This window comes from Melozone crissalis, unplaced genomic scaffold (genome assembly GCF_028551555.1).
Source record: "Melozone crissalis strain CALT ecotype California unplaced genomic scaffold, PUWL_Pcris_2 ptg000042l_1, whole genome shotgun sequence".
In the NCBI taxonomy this organism is placed as follows: Eukaryota; Metazoa; Chordata; class Aves; order Passeriformes; family Passerellidae; genus Melozone; species Melozone crissalis.
In genome coordinates this window covers 40,149,375-40,172,179 of record NW_026535820.1, presented here as the reverse complement: position 1 = coordinate 40,172,179, position 22,805 = coordinate 40,149,375, and the positions used below count along the sequence as shown (strand labels likewise).

At 38.8% G+C, this 22,805-nt stretch overlaps 1 protein-coding gene across 14 annotated transcripts in view; it reads left to right on the top strand.

The window, feature by feature from the left end:
• Positions 1-16,865, top strand: part of IKZF1 (IKAROS family zinc finger 1) — a 52,556-nt gene extending 35,691 nt beyond the window's left edge. For 3 of the 14 annotated variants that reach the window (XM_054284920.1, XM_054284917.1, XM_054284916.1), the window contains 4 exons: positions 5,222-5,389; positions 7,279-7,404; positions 11,757-11,891; positions 16,090-16,865. In XM_054284920.1, the coding sequence (XP_054140895.1) occupies positions 5,222-5,389; positions 7,279-7,404; positions 11,757-11,891; positions 16,090-16,793 (1,133 nt within the window). In that variant the 3' untranslated portion in view covers positions 16,794-16,865. The remainder of the gene's footprint in view (positions 1-5,221; positions 5,390-7,278; positions 7,405-11,756; positions 11,892-16,089) is intronic. The other 11 variants (XM_054284922.1, XM_054284918.1, XM_054284931.1 and 8 more) reach the window with 9 other exon arrangements.
• The last annotated feature ends 5,940 nt before the right edge of the window (positions 16,866-22,805 follow it).

The window sequence follows — 22,805 nt, the reverse complement described above, 5'->3', positions numbered from 1 at the left end:
TACATTTCATGTCTGGTGTTTCATTAAGTAAAAATAAGTATTGTCATGGGTCAAATGTGCACTAAAGTGTTTCCACCAGGACACTAAAAGAGACATGTAAAGATTTTGTGTCCACAGGGATGGCTTTTCATTATACAGTGCTGTGAATATTCTTTTCTCAATTTTCTAATTCTGATAAGTCTCAAAGAGGGCCAAAAATGAAGAGGCTGAAACAAATGAAAAAGTAAAGAGTGAGTCTCCCCTTGCCTGATATAAGATGTCTAAAAATTAGGCTTCCAATCTAAACTTTAATGCCATTCATAGCTAAAAGAGAAGAACCAAACTATATGGTTATTTCACAGAAGTTGCTTTGAAAATAAATTTGAGTTTTGGCATTTTTACATGAATATTCCAATGAGAGCAAATTTTAAAATATTTTTAAGGTAAGAATTGATCTGTCTTATAGTTACATTTGAAATAGTTGTGCCAATAAACACATAGATTCTTTCTTCCTCCATATCCTCACAATCTTGCTTAAGTAACTTTCCCAGAATTACTAAGCAGTGAGATTAACAAAGTGCTTTCAGAGTTAAAATGGAGAGGATTTGTGAAAAGGCCCACAGTGTGTTCCATTGCCCTTGTGTTACTGTCTGTCACAGGAACTGTGAGCCATGAAATCCTGCGATCTGTTAGTGTAACATGGGGTAGCCACGTTCAGTAGCAATGCTGCTACATTGCCTGCTTCAAAGTACTCTTCAATTCTTTGTGATAAATCCCTCTGTCAGGGAAGAACAGACAATTATTGGAAAAGTCACAACTAGTACTCAGAAGAGAGGCTGTAGCCTACTTCCAAGATATAAAAAGTACTGATTGATCCTTTCCTTTCCTTTCCTTTCCTTTCCTTTCCTTTCCTTTCCTTTCCTTTCCTTTCCTTTCCTTTCCTTTCCTTTCCTTTCCTTCCTTTAAAAATTGATAAAATGAACCTGTAAAATGACTTGTATGTGAGCCCTTTAAACAGGGCTAAAGAGGTTGCTGTAATGGTTGAAACAATATGCTGCAACTTGAAATGCACTTAGAGGTAGAAGTTTTTGTGCTTGCTTAAGCAGACTGCTCTTTTGTTAAAAACCCCCCACTGTTGCTGGATCAGAGGAGCTGTTTCAGGTCCCTAAGGGTCCATGGCAGTGTTTGCGCCAGGGCTAAATGGCCTGTGTGAGAGCACACCTGACTTTAGGGAGGTGGTGGGCACAGCTGCCTTTGTTTCTCATGAGTTCCTTGGTACCCAGCTCGCTGTCTCGAGCATGAGCTGGGCTGCCTGGTCCATATGACAGTATCCCCAGGGGCCACCTCACTGAGTGCCAGGTCATTTCCCCAGACCTTCAGCTCCCCGAACCTCTTGCCTGTCAGAGGGACCCATTTGCCTGCCAGGGGTGCTTGGGGTGCTACCACACAAAGATTTCTTGTGTGCTACCACACTTGAAGATTTCTTACCCTTTGCAGAGCTCTTCCCTTACCAACTAGACCCTCTTTTTAATAAGGGAATATAGTTCAAGCCTACAGTGGAAGCAGCCCACGAGAGGCAAATTGTTCAGCACAACCCTCTTTTACACTCGATAAAACTAAAGGGTATGAAATTTTGTCCCTAGGTCCTTCCATGCAAAACCTTTGCTTTCCCTCATGCCTCATCCTCAGCTCCTCTCCTGAGCAGACTCTTTGAATGAGCTCAGGTGGTTTTTCAGGGGCTGGCAAAGGAGTGGAAGATCAGAGCTAGTAGTTTAAATTAAAGGAACGTCATGGGGAAACAGTGGTGACTGCTTTTCCTTTCAGCTGTGCTGTGAAAATTAAAGTCGAAATGGGATATACTATTACTGACACTTAACTGACTATGCTGAAGCCCATTTCACTACATGCCTGGTGAAGGAATAAGCCTCACAAATGAATTACTTTGCTGCTAATTCATGTAAAACCTGCATATGCAGTGAGGTTTTCTTAAAAAAATATTTGATAAGTGAACAAAACTCTAGCACACTAAAGTGCCAAAATAACATGACTGCCTGACCTGATAAAAGATGTAATTGTTTTTAATGAATACACCTGCCAAGTGCAGATATGCAGAGCAGCACCTGATATTTCTGCCCTCTTCTGTCTGCAGGCAGCTGTACAGCACTGACTGCTCCCTAGCACCTTACCTGTTGCTTAGATCTGCAGAGCAAATCCCAACTCACAGATGCCCAACTCTTCTCACTCCCCTTTCAGCACATTCATTTTCTCCAGCTTGCCACTGCCTTGTTTGGTGTTTAAGAAAAAGGAGATCTTGAAAGGAGAAAGAAATTCCTGCTCCCTGATACTGAAACCTCAGGGTATATTCAGGCTTCTCTTGCTCACTGTGCATATATCTGCACATTCATGCATATCTGTTTATACGTGTGCATAAGTGTATATATTGCCTCTTATGTGTACACTAAGTTAAGTCACCAGTTAGTTCACTCATATCTTGTTACTTGGTTCTGAATGTCTCAAATTTTTTTAGAAAGAGAGGTCTGCTTGTTAGAGATCTCTGAGTGTTAGGTGATCTTGTCATTGTTTAAGAAATTAGAAATATTTTAATTAAGATTATAAGTATTCTTCACTGAATATGTGGTTCAGGGCCCAAGCTCCTACTAAGGCTTGCAAATCACTGCAACAGTGATAATGGTTGATTGATTTCAGGGTCCCACTGCAGTTTTTGTTCCTGGGCCTATATTTGGTCATGGCTACATGCCAAGGACAGGTATGTACTGTTCAGACCTGAAGAAAATAATACAGTTTAGACTGTAGAAAATAATACTGTTTAGACTGTTTAGAAAAACAGTCATTATGTATTTTTTATTTCCATCCTGTTCCATCCTCATTTCTGGAGGTATCATCACACCCAGTAACCTTCCATCAGTAGCTGTCAGCATCCTGGCAGGTCTGGGAGTTTTGCTGAGCTCAATAAAGGAGGCATTTCCTCACCCCAGTAGTTGCATCATGGACAGCTAAGGGCCAGCATAGCTTCAGGGTCTTTTGGTGACAATGTTGTTCTCCTTCTACAGGAACATAAGTTCAGGCTTCCTTACATCTGATCCCACTCTAAGTTCTGTAGAAGTATTTGGTGTGCAGCAGTCTCGTTTCAAATGCTCCATCCATCTTCTCCACCTAGTGCAAGACTTCAGCCTATGACTGGGAGGGCTGTAGGCTAGAGATACATCGCATTCTTACTTGCTTTACATTTCATTCCTGGAGTACTTGTATGATTCTTGTTTTGTCTATTTACAGTCCTCTGAGTAAAAATAACAGAAATGAATGCTAGAAAAGATACTTAGTAAGAATTAACTACTTCTTCTGAATGTGCCCCCCTTGCTGAGCTGAACTTCTTCCGTTTACTGTTTCAGTCCATTTCTGAAAAATACTTCCTGCACTGAGTAACTGCCTCAAAGTTTAAGTTAAGTAGAGAGACACCTGTTTTCTTTTCTCCCTAACCATACCATGCATGCTTTATGAAGTACATTTCAAAGTCCTGTAAGGCTTATGCTGGCATTTTTGTGTGCCCCCCAGCTGAACCAGATGTGGGTATAGTTTAGATGAACAGAGCTACTTGACAAAGAAAGTGAGCTCATTTGGCTTGACAGGCATTATGCTGCTGTGCTTGAAACTGACCAATGAAAATGTCTTGCCATAGAGGGGGTTCATTTGGCTCTTTGCTGTATGCTGAAGCTGCCAGCCCGGATGGCAGAGTTTTCATGGTTTTGGGTTGGGACAGTGCTGCTGTCTAATTGATCTTCAGCTGTTTTGATGCGTTACCCAGAAGTCAAAAATTATCATGCTGCACATATATGCACATGTATATGCACATAAAAAGTCATCCTAGGTGTGCAAAATGGTACATGATGTTTGATTGAGAGAGAAGGAAGAAATTGTTTTTGTTTTTCTTTCTTTTAGTATTTTAACTTCAGCACTGAAATCTTAAATACAATATTATTGTTACACCAAAAAAAAAAATTATAACTAAGAACTGGTCATCTTTGGGCTGTTTCTAATGTTGACACACTATACTTACTACAACAGATTGAACTGATGCCTAAGAGAAACAAAATTCAGCAAATGTCTTTTAAAGGCTAGTTTGACTTAGTTGAGGACTGTACAGAAACAGGCATGTAGAAGCAGTTCTGGCTGATAAAATGCTCTAATGTATAATTTTTCTGTTATTCCATCTGTTACAACTGGAAACGTATTTTATTTCCCATTGATCTCAGAAAAAGCCTCATCCATCTTAAATTTTTTAAAAAATATACAAGAAAAAACCAAAAAAACCCAAACTAATAAAATACATTGATTTTAAACAACACTAAAAAGCAAACAACAGCCATATTAATTTTTGCAAAGGCTTTGATTCACTTCCTTGATAACAAACACCAGTTTAGACAAATCAAGGCTGCATCTCTTCAAGTTTTTCCCCATCTGTCCAAAGTGTAAGCCACCAGAGCCTGTTTGCGCAGCTCCTCTGCTGATACCTTACCTATAGAAGGGTTGGGACTTAGACATGGAAGTACAGGGCTTCCTTTGCACTGTCTTAACTTCTGTGATTTTACTCTCTAGCTTTCTCTCTTTTCTCTGTCTCTTTCCTGATTTGGCTGCTTAGGGACAGACAGGTAATGGAGAAGAAATTGAAAGGGAAAATACAGGGAAAATGTAAATGAAAAGAAGTTATTATAACTGTTATAATGAAGTGCCTTTCATTTAAATATAAGAATGTAACGCTGAAATGAACTTGTGATCCTGAAATGCATTTTTAATGAGTTTCCTTTTTATTTTGCTGCTTCAGTGGCATATTTTAAAGACCCTTTGAAAAAAGCCACATTAAAAACCCCACCAAATGCCACAACATGCAAAATTGGATATTGGTTTATTCCAAAACTGCTGATCAGGAAGAGTGGCTCTTCAACACAAAATGTTGCAGTCACTTTATTTAAATGAGTTTGAATTTGCATTGTGATGTGCCATTCTGATTTAGAAAAAAAAAATTAGATTTTCAGATCAAATTGACCCAGCCAGTGAAGCATTAAGAAACTGGCAGGTTTAGTCTGAAAGCCTCATGTTATATCAAACCTGCAGCCGGTGGAAGTCACAGAGCAGCAGTGAGAAAACAACTTTCTCCCTGAAATCTTTCTCTTGTTACCGTGTAAGATTTTTTTTGTTCTCACATATTTTCCCCTTCTTCCCATAGGAGAACGCCCTTTCCAGTGCAATCAGTGTGGAGCCTCCTTCACCCAGAAGGGCAACCTCCTGCGCCACATAAAGCTGCACTCAGGTGAAAAGCCCTTCAAGTGTCACCTGTGTAACTATGCTTGCCGCCGCAGGGATGCCCTCACGGGACACCTGAGGACTCACTCAGGTAAGCAAAGGTTTGGGAATAACCAGGGCTGCTTATCACCATAGCCGCTGAGGAGATGGGGGTGGCCACCAATCCTGTGAGCTCTTCTTACCCTGAGTAGCCCCATCTTGGGGTTAACCAAGCTGTGAGCTGGCCACAGCATGTTAGCAGCAAAGAAATGACTAAACACACGTCACACTCATGACCCTTCACCAGAAGAACTGGGTTTTTTCCCATACTTCTTGGCTGATTCAAAGTTTCTGTATTAGAGTTTCATCTTACGAGCCCCATGTGAGTAATCCATTTCATAGAAGTACAAACATGACTTAAGTTGATGAATGTTTTAGGGTTAGAGATAATATAAAGTTGAAATACAGTCTTGTATTCATCTTCAGCCTGAGGAGTGAATACTGCCTACACCATTTAGCAGGAGTTATTTGTTGCATATTGTTATTACAAGTACTTTGAAAGAGAGAGTGGGGACAAGGCAGAGGGTGGGAGAAAGAAAGATAATCATCTTCCACAAAAGAGGATGCTCATGGAGTTTTTTAGTGTCTGTCTCAACAGTAATATGGAGATATTAATAAATATTTTTGAATACCTGCACTTTCCCATTACCATGAACCTCTCATTGTTTGACAGAAGCCACAGTCACATACCTTCTGTGAAGTAAAACAAATTTAGCATATTTAAAGTGCTTTTAAAAGCAGACTGCCATCTCATCTAGTTCCCCAAGCTAAGCTACAAATGCAAATTGCTATTTGGATGGGAGACTTCCAATACACTTTGCTGGAATTGACACTGGTAATGCTACTTGTGAAAGTTGGTTTTGGGTTCTGGGTGGCAGAAGGGGAGCTCTCAAAGTGATATTTTTGTGCTCCAAAAGTTAGGAAGATTCTTCTCTAGCACATGTATTGAATAATAAGATCCTTAGATTTTCAAAATAATTTCTCTTTGTCCTGTTTTTTCCCAGCCTGATTAAGGAAGGCACATATTTTAAATAGCATTTTGCCTCCCTCTCCTTGTTTTTATTGATTTTCATGGATGCACAATTTGAAACATAGTTTTCATGTATACCTATATATGAAATCTCACCTAGACACTCTTGGTAAACCCTGAGGATTCTGTAGTTAAAGAGACAATGCCTAAATTATAGATAATTATTAGTTCCTGCAACTGGCAAATTGGCACTGATACATTATAAAACAAGTTGGATGTCTGAATCTGATTTTCCCCTAAGAACCTGTAAATAAAATTCAGAAATTAAGCTGTGTAACTATCTAAAATTGTGAAATCACATATAAAGTGACAGTCTTATCATATTAAGACAGAAAATTCAAGTCCAGAAGCACACCGAAAAGTATTGTTGGTGAAAAATTCCTCGAACTAGCTTGATCTGGATTGATGTAAAACAGAAAATAAAGTGTCATGCCATTTTTCTTGAATTTCCAGAAGCAGAAAACACACAAAATCTAAAACTGTCTTAAAAGAGTTGAGCTGGTTCTGTTCACCAGAACTGACTTCCAGCCAATCAAGTCCCTACCTATACCACCAGTTTGCCCACTGGCAGTCTCTGTGCAACTGGACACTACAGAAACCGCTCCCAGACCTTTGAAGGTGTCTCAGTTCCTAACTTGTGTAGATGCTGTTTTTAAAGATTTAATGTCACAGTCTTTATCTGATCTGAATCATCTAAAATCAGTTTGTAGCACCCATAGAATTGGCCTGTTAATGTAAAGATATACAATCAGTTTTCCATTAGTTGTTTTTCACTTAGATTTTTTAAATTGATGAAATCTTCCTTCACCACAGCATGGCTTTATTTTTGGGGTAGGCTTTTTATCTCTTGTCTTTACCATATGCTGTTGAATTCCTCATCTGAATCTCATAATGAATTGTGTTTTCTCCAGTTGGCAAACCCCATAAGTGTGGATACTGTGGTCGCAGTTACAAGCAGCGCAGCTCTTTGGAAGAACATAAAGAACGCTGCCATAACTACCTTCAAACCATGAATCTCTCAAGCAGCATCTATCCAGGTAATAAAAGTGTCTATCTGGGCAATACTGCTGTCCTGTCATAAATGCAGAGAAAGGAGTGCAAAAGAATCAGTAGTACCATTTGTGGCAACTTTTGCTTTGGAGAGTCACACACATCCCCCACATGTGTGATATTGTGCCTGGATTAATTCTTTATTTGATAAATATTTGGCTGTTTTTTCACTTTTTTTAGCTCCAATAAAATGCCAAGGTACAATTCAAACATGTAGCAAAACACTTGCAAGGCCTGGAAAACATCAGTTTGTCATGTCAAGAAAATATGGCTACATCACCTCACCGCCTTCTCTTGGAAGCCTATATTGCAATACACTTATGGATGTCTTTTCAATAAAGACTTAATTCCAGTGTTCTAGTTGGTGCTGCAGAATTTTCTGCGCTGCACATCTCCTCACCTTCCCAGCCACAGCTTAAAGGGCTTACTTGACCACTGGGACCAGCTCATCTAACAAGGATGAAATATCTGGCTTTGATCTCACTCTGCCAAGCAAGAGAACATGAAGCCAGAGATATTTAATTTAGGCAGTTTGACCTGAGATAGTCCAGAATGGCTAATAATTTGTTGACAGCCTTCTTCCCAAGCTTCCCTTTGAAAGAAAACTGGGGGGAGGTAAGGACTTGTGTTGAGACTAGTGTAATGATGAAGGTAAAGTCCATTTCTTGGAGAATATCAAAAAACTATACCCAGAAAGAGAGCAAGCAGATATTGGGGCTTGGATTATATTTTCTAACAAAGATCCAGAAGATCTGTAAGGGATTCATCACAGTAATTAGCCATACAAAGTCCTCTTGCTTGTGCAGTTTTAGATGGAGAAGATCCAGTTTCTATGGTGGAGTTTAAATCCAGCCAGTAAGTTCCATTTCCTGCATACCTTTTTAATCCTGTCAGTATATATTATTTAGCTTGTCAAATGACAAAAAATGGAAAGTTCTCTCTGCCCTTTTTGCAATGATGCTTCATTTAATATTTTATATCTGTACAGAACCAGAATATGTTTTTACATGCTATCAAATAATGTAAAGTATATGCACATAATGATAGCAGTGAATACAACTGAGATGCTTCTGCAGGCAGCATGTTAGAGCAGTTCCCCTTCTAATTTTATTGAGGGGCTGCAGAATATATGAATAGAAAACCTCAATGTAATAATACACACAGTAAGGAGAAATACTTATTTCTCAAAGACATGACAGGATTTAGAGCAAATATTCTGGTTTGAGATTTCAGTCTTCAGTGTCTAGCACATGATTTTAAGTGCCTGCACACTGAATTTGAAAATCTGTGTGAATGAGTAGCTGAACTACTACGAAAGTCTTAGTAAGATGAAAGTGATGTCAGGAATCCTAAACTTTAATAAGAGATGAAACACTTTTAGAGACTGACCCTTGTTTATATAAAATCCTGAAAGGAGAGCTTGCACCAGCTTACTACTAAATATCCAATAACTCCATGGGATGAAAACTTGAAGGAATTAAGTAATGCTTTGGAAGAATGACTTCTTCTTATATATACATTTATTTATGTATATTTTCTTGTATATTCTTCTTATATTCTTCTATATTCAATATATTTGACATTATAGGACTGCTTTTGCAAATTAGAAAAAAATAAATTAACTAAAAAGTTTAAATCTCATATTCAGCCAAAGACTTCACTCTTAAAGAAATTTAGTCCTCAGTTAAAAAAAATCAATTCTATACAGTTCTAAAAAAATGAAATTTTCCTGCATTTTTCCTCATATTTTGCATTATGAAAATGTAGAAAAAACAGTTGAGAATGAGTGGATGCTGTGTGAATTTTACTGTATTCTATCATATAACTAGAAAAGCAAGCAGCTATAATATCACTGTTCTTAAACTATTTCAAGGTGTGATGTGGATCTGTTATTATTCAGACCCCTTTTTTGCCCCAGTCTCTAAAAACAAAATTCAAAAAATTTCTATAAAAATATCTGCTAGTCCATCTGATTTGACATTCTGCCACAGCAAGATTGCTTTTTACAGATTTTTTAAAATACTTTAGGCAGCACACATAAAAAAATTGTCAGTAGAAAGACCCTAAACCTAAACAGCTTGGAAATCTAAAAAATGTAATTGAGAAAGAACTTAAATAAGGGTAAGATAGAGTAAAAGGGAGTAAGAAGTGGAGCAAGAGATCGTACTTACATTTTTAACTTTTATAAAAAATTGGAACCTGATGAATTGAATCGCAAAATTCTTATTTTAGAGGACTAAAATATCACTGTCCATGGGAAGTTCTTCTCTTAGAGATATTACCTGTAGTTTTGCATTTGAGTTGAGTGGAAGTGTGCTGAAGTCTTACAAGGCTTAAATAAAACAGTAAGAGAAGTAGTTTATGAAGTTTTTAAAAGGTCAATTACAGTTCTTGAGTCACTCTGAGTTTTTTGTTTGAAAAGATGACATGATTTTTTTTCACTTTACAGACACCAAATTATAGAGAAATAGTTATTCATTTGGTTGCAGATTTCAGAGGGTTTCAGTTGCAAGTACTGGGGATTAGTACATGATTCACTTTGCCCTCTTTTTTAAGAAGTTTTAGAGGATTGAAAGTTTAACTGTTAAATACATTACTCACCCTCTCTTGAACTGATTAGAAATGTTATTATATCCTAAACAGATATTTCTTGATAATTTCAACATTTAACTAAATATTCAGTCTTTTGTGTCCCTGTTGAATGTCTGCCTTGAAAGATTATCTGTAAGTCTCTTCCTGAGATGGTACCTGGAAGCCTTGGTCAGCACAAGATGCTGGTGTGTGCTTGTTCAATGATGGCTATGTACCATAAACACCCTTTAGTTTTCTGCACCTTCACGACTAAATTCTTATAATTTCCTGCATTGGTCACAATCTTTAGTGTCATATGGGGCTGGAATATAATTCCATGAAACTCCATATAACTGTCATTGGCATTGTCATTGTCACTGTCACTGTCTCTGCAGTATGTGCTGCTGCAGCAGAGACTCAAGAAACAGCTGTGTACTCCTCAGTTTGGTTGCAGGGTACTGTTGAATAGTAAACTTCACCTGTACCTCACAGGTATCCATCAGAGCTGATTTCATATATTTCAGGTCTAACAACATTTTCACAATCATCCTTTTTTATGGATGATAAGCTGTGGTATATTCTCAGAATAACATTGGATCACAACAATGTGTTCTCAGCTATTGAGAAACAGCCAGGTACCAGAGTAATGGGTCCTGTGAACCAGTTAATCCAGTGATAAAACAAATTCTCAGCAGGCACAGAAGGAAAAATATAGCAGAGCAGGGCACTTAATTGAAATAACTCAAAGAATCAAAGTGTAAAAATAATCTTTTGCGTCTTCCTGTATTAGCAACCCAAAAGTTCAGGAAAAATGTCCATATCTTAGTAGCAGATAAAAGTAAAATTAACCCCTTTTTCTCCCTTGACAAACAAACCAAAAAGACCCCAAACCCCACAAACAGAAAGCCTACAGCAAAACAGTTGTGTTGTGATCTCAGTCCATTTGCCTTTCTCTTAGGTGCTGGAAGTCAGAAATACCTTTCCATACCTGTTTCACAGTCATTGTTTTGACAGTGCATTTTCATACATCCCTTTTGTTTCTGCAGGAAAGTACTGAAGTAAAATATACTGAAAATGAAATAGTCTCCTTTTCCTAGAGCCTCACATTAAGCTCCTAATTCTACAGAGTCTCAGCAGCAGCAGGAGGTTGGGAAACAGGTTTGAGTATTGGAAATTAGTGTTCCACTGAAGGTGTGATTTTATCAATTTAAATTGGTAAAGTCTAAAATAGCATCAAGGAAGTACTGAAATATTTGCTATGGGATAAAAGGGGATAGAAACAAGGGTTGGTGTAGCTTGCAAATAGATCTTCCACTGTTGGAGTTGAGAAGTTGATTAATTTTTCCTGCTGAGGAAGCAATTATCATACACTGGGAGAGGTGCAGAAGGACATCGCAGAGGGTTTCAGTGGGAGAGTGGAAAGGTGAACTGCTTTGTGTCCAGGACAAAGTTAGGACCTCATTTATTCACAGAAATGCAGAGTGGCTGTAGAACAAAGGGTGGAGTGATTATGTGACATACAGGCAGAAACCTTGCAGTTGCTATCTCATTTTTGTGTCCTAAATGAGGAAAACATGAGCATGTACACAGATTAACCAGCGTGAGGGCATTTGTTACCGAGAGTCAGAATTGTCCTGTGTCTCATATGCTGAGCTCCTTCATCCAGCTGCTTGGGAACTAAAAGACATTGACTGACAAATGATAACCTAAGACAACAGTTCCATTAAAATGGAACCTGCCTAACCCTTCTGATGTCATTTGATTTCAGTCATAAAAGACGAAAGTAACCAGAGTGAAATGGCTGAAGACCTGTGCAAGATAGGGTCAGAAAGAGCCCTCGTGCTGGATAGACTAGCAAGTAACGTCGCCAAACGTAAGAGCTCTATGCCTCAGAAATTTGTTGGTAAGAGTTAAACGTTTGCTGTCTCCTAAAAATAAAATAAAACAAAGCCCCCTAAAAAAATCACAGCATTTTTACTTTTGCTTTATAATTTTACTTGTTTTGCTAAATTAACAATATGTATCTCTATAGAAGCAGATACAGAGATGTGTTGGAGGGAAAAAACCAACTAAACATCTCCAGCATAAATTTCTGCATGTTTAATTTTTCACATTTGGAGATCAATTTTAAACCTATTTTCTGTGTTTCTAAAAGCTTACAGACCAGATCATTACAAAATCTGAAGAGGTTCTTGAAGTTGCCTTGAGAACCTGAAGATAGGAACAAAAGTTTCCCATTGGGATAGCATTTGATCAAACTTTGAGAGTTATTTTATTGAAATCTTGAATGACATTCAGATCTGGGCATATTGCTGTTTCCGAAAGCATTTGTGACTAGTTGAACGTAGACTGGGTAATATTCTTCACCCTTTGATAAACTCTGTTTATTTTTACAGCCCAAATTGATATGTCTGGAAACAGCACCTAAATGAAATGAAAACTTTGTGTACATTCTATGAAAAATTCAAAAATTTCATGCCCCTTTGCACATAGCAGTTCTTGTCTTAACAATGAAAAATTTCACATTAAGCCTATAAAAGTGAAGGCTACACATATTGTTCTGTTTAGTAGGCCTGTGCTAAGGAGGGATTACAGCAGTTTTGTGAGATCCGCATACAATATTTTGTCAGTTAGGTAAGGTTATTCTTCAATAAATTAAAACATGGGAGATAGAGGACAGCATATACTCACATCTAGTTAGGTTCTTTTTTAATCTCTGTACGTTTAAAAATATTATTCTGTAGGAAACAATCAGATTAAAGTCTCTGAAAGAAAATGCACATTAAGAAGGTCTTCAGTCAAAAGTCAAGGGAAAAAAAAAGATCAGTTTATGGGACAGAAAATGCAAATATACTTTCTTCAACAAGGACACAGGGGTGAAAGGAAAATTAGTATTTCCTAGACATAGAAAGGGGAGTTTCAGCTATGTCAGGAGGTGCAACAAAAGGTTTTAAAATAAATTCCAAGGCTTTTTTTCAAGTCCAAATACAACAATTCTAGGAGGTTGTCAAGAATAAGAAATGCTTATGCTTAAAAAAGGGCAAAAGTTGTAGTAGAGATAGAAACCAAAAATATATCAACTAAAATATATATGTAAGGCCAACCAGACTAGTTTAGACACTCTAGTAACTGTTTGCATTAGACCAGATACTAATTCTATGAAAGCTCCAGGAAGATTAAAAGTGCTTAAATTTAAAAGGTATTAGCAAATATACTATATGTAATGTATCCTTCGGTGTGGACTGGCTATTTCTTTCTTTTTTTCTCTGTTCACCCTGAAAAACAATAAAGACAGCCAGTTTAACTATGAGTTTTAGGAGGGCAGACTTTCCTGTCAGTTTTTCAGGGTGCAGTGTAGGAAGACAACCTACTGACAGCAGATATTTGTGGAAATTTGCTAGGCTTCAAAAGAAAAAAATATTCTAAAAAGAAAAAAAATGCTCACAAATCGTTTCCTTTCCAATCATCATCTGCTGCTTCATACAATAGAAAAATTCCTGATTAACACAAGGTTTGGCTGGCTGCTGAGGAGAGCTTTTGGGTACTTCATTGCTCCTGTAAATTGTCATGTCCCAATACCTGTGCTGAGTCTCAGGGAGAAGAAGAAAATGGCATCCTTCACATAAAGGAAGGAGTGTCTTCTGCTTCAGTAGTTTTTCTCAAGACTAAATTAATTACCTTTCAAAAATTAGATTGTTCAACAAATCCAGCCAGTTACCTGTAACATTCTCTCTGTATTCTGAACTGGAATAGTTCCCAAACCCAAAAGAACTTGGCCATCCAAACCTGAGAGTGAGAACTCCACAAAAAATTGATATATGCTTATAATGTTTAAAAGAACAGGCAGCCAAGAAAGGGAATAAAAAACACTAAGAGAAAGGTGCCCACATGCAGTGAGTGCATTTTTACTGTTGAAGTACCTGCTGCAGAATCCTGAGCAATGCAAACCTTGAAGTGCATCAAGCCATTAGCAGTTTAATTTACTTATGCTCTAATAACCACAGAAATGAGCTATTATTTTTAATGAGTGCAAGTATTACTGCATTGCCTAGATATAGAAATGGTGCCTGCCTTCCCTAACTTTGTGTGTGTTTCAGACACACTTTGCTTGGAAACAAATTTTTCTTATGAACACTTGATTCTCTCAGCACAACTACCAACTAGTTATGCTACATAAAGCAAACACTACCCAAGAAACAGATATTAAACTCTTGCTTTCTGGATGCCCAAAATTTTGTTTAGAATGAGGACCAGCCCCATTTTTCAGTGGTGTGCAGTGCCCTTGGAATAGGAATGATTTTGGTTTCATTTTTTCCTCCTTGAATAAAGTGTATATGTTCATGTTAGGAGAGTTTTCCTATATTTAATTCGAGAGTCTTTTACAATGCCTATTTTGAATCTTAGGCAAATCTGTCTGAAACATATAGCATTATAGAAGTTAAATCTGGAATTTAAAAAAAAATGCAGCCCAAATTGGCAGAGTGATTGGGAAAGAAAACAAGAGGAACTGGAAGCTTGTGTAGCATAGCAGCTAGAAGGTATCTGTACCCTACATCCCCTATGGGAACTTATGCAATGCTCAGGGTATTTCTTTCTCTGCTTGCAGAGCATGGAACTGGTATGAAATCATATCTTGTGGGAAATGCAGACCACAGGACTTCCTACACTTTAGCCCCCATCATTGCAAAAGTGTTGTGCTAGAAGGTTTTTGGTCTCTTCACTGACTTTGAATGGTCAATCTGAGTAGAAACTGCGTGGAAAATTGTTGATAAATTAATGTGCAGATCTTCTGGTAAAATTTCCATTCTTCTGTTAGCATTTCTTTTGACAAATTAGGACTTTCCAAGACCTACCAGTAAATTTCATGTTCATCAGGAAATGGTGACAGCACTTCACAGAGATGTTTGTGGCTTTTAGTGTTTCCCAAGATCTGAAGAGCTAGAAAATCCATCCAGACTATCAACAATATGTTATTGGTAGACCATAGGAGCTTGTGAAAATCTTTTACCTCTTTACATTTGCATGAATTTATTAAGGGTCTCATAATAACTGATGGTTTACACTGTTAGAGAAGACTGCTTAAGTTCATAAAATCAATATCTGCACATTTAAATAGTTTTTCCCACTCCTAACTTTTTTCTTCTATATTTTGCTATCTGTACAGTAATTTGGGGGAAATTGTAGTGAACCTCAATGTTCAATGCTGGGGTATCCAGCTAAATATACTGTCAAGGTATGCTATCAGTGCAGTCTGATTTAAAAAAAATATAGATAGATTTACCCCTTACTCAAGGCATCCCATCAGAATTAAAGTTACCAATAACAAGTAATCTTGCTCCAGCTAAGGCTTTCTCCCTTGTAGGAAAAATATGCTCCAAATACAAATGCGCTTAAATTTTTTCCATGATTCTTGGTTTCTCCTGTATACAGCAACTTTTTGACATAAAATATTTAGGGACATGGGTAGCTTCTGGTAATGTGTCTAATGTGGCTTATGGTAGGTGTGTGGGGAAGGAGGCAATATGAAAAATAAAGTTTTTATTGATTTTTCTCCAAAATGACATATATATGACCACATTGCTGATATGGATTATTTCTAAGAAACTGAAGGTCTGAAACTAAACCATACGACTTCCAGTCTAAGATTGTAATACTTTATGTAAAAATATTGATAATGTGCATCATGCTCTGAAGCATTGGGCCAAGCTTGCTGTGGCTGTGAGGGCACACTGGCTTCAGCAGCCACAAAGGCAGTGAGTGCCTCTTCTCATTGTAGAGGCAGATGCGGGACACCAGTAAGAAAGGAGAAAGATATGACAAAGGACTAGATCTCTAGCTCCCAGGAGTCCCTGTATAATTATTTCCAGTATTTCTTTCATCCATTTGTTTTTCCAAAACCCTCAAATTATTTTGCATGCTGAAAAAGACCACCAACACACCACTTTTCTGAGCAGCTGTATTAGAGAACCCTGAATACCTTAGGTGGATTTCGTAGGTGGATTTGGTCAACTGTCCTCTTCCCTGTTTTATTAATCCATGACGTTAATTTCCTTAATCATGTAGAAATCAGCCCTCTAACTCCTCGCTGTTTTCCACTGCAGGTGACAAATGCTTGCCCGATCTTCCATACGACGCCAGCATCAACTACGAGAAGGAGAACGAGCTGATGCAGACGCACGTGATCGACCAGGCCATCAACAACGCCATCAGTTACCTGGGGGCAGAGTCCCTGCGCCCCCTCGTCCAGACACCACCGGGCGGCTCTGAGGGAGTGCCCGTCATCAGCCCCATGTACCAGCTCCACAAACCTCTTGGGGACAATCAGATTCGCTCCAGCCTCCCTCAGGACAGCGCAGTGGAAAACTTGTTGCTGCTTTCCAAAGCCAAGTCTGTCTCCTCCGAACGAGATGTCTCTCCCAGCAACAGCTGCCAAGACTCAACAGATACAGAGAGCAATAATGAGGAGCGCAGTGGTTTGATCTACCTGACAAACCACATAGGTGCCCATGCAAGAAATGGCATCTCTATAAAAGAAGAAAACAGGCAATACGATGTCTTGAGAGCAGGCACTGACAATTCCCAGGATGCTTTCAAAGTGATCAGCAGCAATGGGGAGCAAGTAAGGGTTTACAAGTGTGAACACTGTCGAGTCCTTTTCTTGGATCACGTGATGTATACGATCCATATGGGCTGCCACGGGTTCCGTGATCCTTTTGAATGCAACATGTGTGGCTACCACAGCCAGGACAGGTACGAATTCTCTTCCCACATAACTCGAGGGGAGCACCGTTTCCACATGGGCTAAAACACTGGCACAGATCAAGCCTCAACAGCTGCGTTACTGGAGCTGCACGAGCCATGACAGCAACAAAGCAAAAGTCAGCTGGACAGTAAAAGTCACAAGAGAATCATAAGTTCAGCAATGTTCTCCCACAAGAACAGGGATTTCATTTTGGTAGCATGCATTGCAACTCAGTTTTCTAAGATGAGTTTTTACTGAAAATGTTTGATCACCAAAAACCTTTAGTAATGTAAGTAGTTTTTGTAGTCACATAGCTGAGAGCCCTTCCCTGAACTGATGCTTCTTGCAAGCCCCCCTTGCCAGAACTCTTAACCACGTGCAGAGTGCTCCACACAATGAGGACACAACAGGCAGCAGCAGCCAGGCTTTCTCTCTCAGCACCCTGAGCCCAGGGCTCTTCTACCAGATGTGTGATTTTTTTTGATTTCCAGTATTATTTGACTACTTTAAGAAGATTGAACTCAACTAAAGATGGATGGACCCATTTCAGATGACTTCACCAACAGCTGGGCTGGGATGGGACCCCCTCAGCCAGAAGGTTCTGAGCTGCTTTGGTGGTAAGAAGAACATTCCCACGTGCAAGGGTGCTACTGGTATTGATAGCACAACATGCCATGTTTGTGTCACTAGGCAGGCAAGCAGGAATGCAAAAGACAGAAGAAACACCCTTGTAATATACTCTGTGAAGTATGAATTGCATTTAATGTATAGAAAAAGGGTATTGTTGGCTCTTCTTTGAATAAATATTTTCTCTTCCTATCTAATAAACCCCCACTTTTTGTTAAGCAACCCCTCCTTACTCTTCATATAAAAGTTACAATGTATTTAATTTTTTTTCTCTTTAAAGTTTTAGTTATTTAGAAGAGTATGATGTACAGTTGAGAAAGTAGATAGGTGTTTGTGTGGGGAGTCTCCTTAAGCACATTTTTCATCCTTTTAAACTGTCTGGAAAATATCCAAATGTTCCTCTCTTAGATACAAAAAATCCCATTTTGCTGGCACAGAAGATATCCTCTTGTAAATTTTGTGGCTCTACTCATAAGTGTTGCACTTGATTATTTTTAAAGCACTGAGATTAATTAAACCAGCCAGTCAAAATTTGCAGCCGTCTTCTTTTTTCCTGGCATTTGCCATATAGTGAGGGACCAAGACCCACAAAGTTGTGGTGACCGTTTACTTTCTATCCAACCAGTCATTTCACTAAGTGCTTTGAGTTACTTTTACTTCAGTGGAACTAATCTTAAGATATAAAATATACTGGGTTTTGCAGAATGGACCCAGAGGCTGCAGCATTTTGCAGAATGCAGTAAAGTCCACCAAAATCTTACTCCATGGTGAGTTCTGCTGCAGGTACTATAGTTCCAGATAGAATCAAAACTTTATGACAAATAGATTTTAACTCCATACACATCTGATAAAAAAACTTTTTTTAAAAGCTTCTACTTAGCTTCCTCTTCCAATAGTTCATTTCTCTCCCTGAACACCCCCATGCTTTAAGACTGGGCAAAAATAATTTTTTTGCAGCTGCATAAAAATCTGTCACTGGTGCTGCAATATTTTCTGGGAACTATTCATAAAAAACCCTATCTTATTAACTTAATGTTGAAAATACTTCCACTCTGCATAAGGAATGAATATTTTACAGTAAACACCATTAAATACCCAACAAGACTAGCAGTCTTGTCATATATTTACAGATTTTTCATTCACAAGTGCATGCAAGCACATGTATTTACTATAAAACAGATTTGATGGGACCATGAACTGCTTGTACCTGGGCTAGTGTGGCCTGATACTACATTTGCAGCTAGATTTGATAAACATTTCCTATATACACATACCATTACAGGCATGCCGAGTTCCTTCTTCTGCTTTCACTTTGGCAGGTGTAGGTCAGGAGCAACAACAGTGGAGCTGAGGAAGGACACTGATAAAAACATGAATCACAAATGTGTGCTTACACAAGCTCCAGCTTTGGCTGTTCATGCAGGTGTGAGGCCCTTGCTTCACTGGACACGTGGGCACGGTGGTGTTTTTACACTGAACCTGCAGGAGAGCCTGACAATGTGGTGGCTTTGTCACCAGAGTGAATGCTGTGTAGGAATGCCCACAGAGCAGTGCATACATCCTCAGCAGGGAAAACACATTACTAGTACGTGTTATCCCCCAAAATGAGCAGTGTGAACTACAGACCCAAAGGTGATTGTCTCTATTCCCACGTTAGAACTCAGTTGCCTTGAGGGATTTTATTGATGCCCTCTACTCCTGTGTCATAACTCAGCTGGGAGGTTGTTGCTTGTTGCCTTCCAGCCCAAGAGGCTGCATGAGGGATGGGCACAAGGAATCCCTAGCCACTTTCAAGCCCCAGCCATGGTCTTGTCATCAATGCCTGCTACACATTCAGCTCCAATTCACCTGGCCGTAAGGTGTTACCAAATATTTTGCATAGGAATGATCTGAAGAGGACTTTCCGGGGGTTAACTTACATGGATGAGTTTCCTTAATTTTAACCTTTCTTTAAGTACAGATGGAATGGGTTCAGTTTTCATAGCTGGCAGAGTTACATTCAGCTGTTCTTACCCCTCTCCAATTTTGATTGATGCCAAAAGAGAGGGTACAAAGTAATTTCTGAGCCCTGCTGCAATGTCCTGTGTGAGATCAGACATTGGCTGTACAGAAATGTTCTGCTTTTATTGCTCTTAGACCTCTTTCCTGTTCTTCTTAGGTTTAGGTCACTGTATACCCCATGCCATATTTTTTTCCACCCTTCATTTTAAGACTCCCCCAGCTATACAGGGGAGGGGGACAGCAGCTCACTCAGGTGGTTTTGTTTCTTTGCTTTTACCAAAAACCAGTACAAATAAAGCCACGTGCATGAACCGTGCAAACAAGCACAGCTCCAGCGGAGTTCGAGTGTGCCTCAAACACAGCTTGGAGAGGTGATTTCTGATTCCTGGGTAGGTTTGCTACCTTCACCACATCTCTGTGCACACACACGTGTCTCAGTCCCTGTGTCTCTCCTCCTGTCCACATGCACATGCCCTCTCTGTGGCTTTGTGTATCATTAATATTTTATATACATTTGTATGTGTATATGTATCTAAAATGGTTGGTATGACATGATGGTGATGCACTGTCACTCACAGTGGGTTTGTTTCCTGACTCTGGAGTTTTCTTATTTATACTATAACAGAATATGTTGATGTTGTATAATAAACAGTACAGTAGTATAAGTAAGCATATTAAGACACAGTGTACCAGGGCATAGTCTAAAGGCAGAGCAAATGGCATTCTCTGTTCACTAAAGGGCTTTTTTAGTTTTGCTTTTTTCCAGTGTTTTTCTCTTTTGCACAAAATCATCCTCATTTTATTTAGGAACAAGTGGTTCAGTAATTTTATTTATGAACATATGCAAGGATGGCATGAAAATAGGATGTTGTGTCTGTGTTCATTGAAACAAACTGTGCCCTCAGAAAAGTTTAGTGAATTCTTCTTTTTTGCTCTTTTTTTGCTATAGTGCAATACCCTGATATGGCTTAGTTGACCTTTACAAGGAGTAAATATGTGAGTGGTTTTAAGTTTATATCTGTTTTAAAAAAGTAAAAAGTAATTGCGTCCCATTCTTCCTCAGGCACTGCCTTTTCTAATGGAAAAAGTTGTATTTACACCTTTTATTTTTTTTTTTTGCTGTGGTTTTATATTGTAACTTCATTTTCTTTGAGAATATTGTATTTAAAAAAAAGCAATTTCATAAAAATTAGAAATATTATTAAATTATGTCTGCAAACTGAGATGTATCTTTTGAGACGAGAGAACGAGATAAAAACCCCAAGCCCCAGAATATTTTTGTCACTCTCCTCGTGGGTGAAGGAGGCACTGGGCTCAGCTGGAGGCTCTGTTTGTGTGGGTGTTGACTGTGTGGGAGGGGACACAGAGTAAGGTGAGGTGCAGATAGACAGAGCCCCATGGGGATTCCATCATGCTGTCCCTGCACCATGGAAAGTCCATCCATGTTTTCCCGGCACTATGGTGAGTCCATCCGTGCTGGCCTTGCAATCCAAACTCTGTGGCCAAAATAGCCAGGCTGTGTCACCACCCTGCGCGTGAGGCAGCCTTGCTCAGCCAGCTCCAGGTCCTGAACTGGCCGCCTGCTCTCCAGAGTGTCCCTGCCCATCCCAATCTCCCAGGTCCTGCAAGCAGCCCACTGCTGAGAAGTGCTTCCCCTCCAGCCCTCTCCTCACCCCCTTCCCTCCCACCAGCCAGATGCAGTCATTACAGAACACAATTACTTCTGCATGTAGAGTCATGGTAATTCAAAATAAAACACAGAGAAATTATTTCTACTATTTGCCATAACAAAGGTGATTTCTCTGCGGGTGTCCCTCTTTGTTCGGATTCCAGCACAGTAAATTTCACATCACATATTTAATGCAAACTAGGATCAGTGTTTTTCTCAGAAAAGGCACCATTTATAAAGTTTCAGAAATATTTCCATTTGTTAAATAGCATAATTTTGAACAAACAGAGGTTTTTAAAAAAAGAAAAAACAATCTCAAAACAAGCGCTTATGATATTGCAATTAATTCTTTTACAGGTTCCCAAAATCTAAATTTTCCTTAAGTTCCTTAAGTTTTTGTGGTATAGTTTCATTATAAACTATGATTACATAATATATGAAGGAGCTAACATCCTAGTTACTTTGTTCCCCATCATAGCTGGTTCTCAGTAAATGAAACTACAGATTTCTGTTTCAGCTGGTGACTTTTCTCCAAAACAAATATGTTCTGTTTAATAATAATAATAATAAACACAAAAAATAGACCAAATTTACTATTCTCAAGCAGTGTTATTAAATCCTTTAGCTAGAGAAATCCACAGATTTAAATGCAAGTTTTTGTTCCTAAAAATCTATTCTGGGTCTCTTATCTATTATGTTTCAAAGACTTCCTTCAAATCAACACATTTATATTTTTTCCTACTCCAATAGCTTGATTAAATTACATCAGAAACTGTGGCAGGTGCCAAGATACAAATTGTTACACAGACAAAACCTACAGCTACCAGGGGTGAGTAGTTTCAGCCTCAAGTGCTCAGACCAGCTTCCCAATCCATACATGGCCATCAAAACACCAAAACAGCATTAACCTCTGCTCAACAAACAGTGGGTTTGAAATCAAGAAATACACTAAAACATGAATATTTTAGAGATAGCAAAATGAGAACTCAGAGCCAGACCTGGAGCACATGGATCCTGTGTGTGTGTGTGTGTGTGAGAATCACTCAACATTGTACTAAGGGGAAAGGAGTTAGAAATGCTCCTGACTTTGCCAGTACACTGAGTACATTGCACTGCTTTTATCAGCTTGTCAAAAAGATGGTCAAAAAGAAAGGAAAACTTTCACTAAAAGCTTCATGTTTCACCAGCAGCACCAGCAATCTGAAAACTGAAAATGTGGCAACTGGAAAAGCAAAATATTTGATTTCTGAACAAACTGTTCATGCCTGTCTTGTGGGTCAAATCTCCAGGGCACCCTTCCCTGCTGTGGGCCATCCAGGCTCTGTCCACTAGCATGAAACACAGGAAGCTTCTTATCTGGAAGGAAAATTTTACACAAGAACTAATTTTGGTCAAAATGCATCATGAAAGAAAGAAAAATTCCTTACATCTGGCCTGTGGAAGGCAAAAGAAGTCTTAATCTTTACAGACATCCAAATTGGGACATCCATTATCCCAATTTCTAAATTTTAATGCTTTGTTTTGGCCACACAGACTTTGACTTTTTGGGGCTGCTGAATTGAAGTCACTGGCAGCAGCAGACAAGAAGGATTTCTGAAATCCTGCTGTAATGGCCAGTAGATGGGCATACAGAAAACAGGAAGGACAAAAATTTGCCAAGTTTCGCTGAAAGTGGGATAGCTGGAAATGAGAAATCCAAAGCCAGGCTTCAGACAGCAGGAGTTAATCACATTTGAACAAAAAAAGGCTGCACAAGCATGACTGAAACCCTGCTCTTG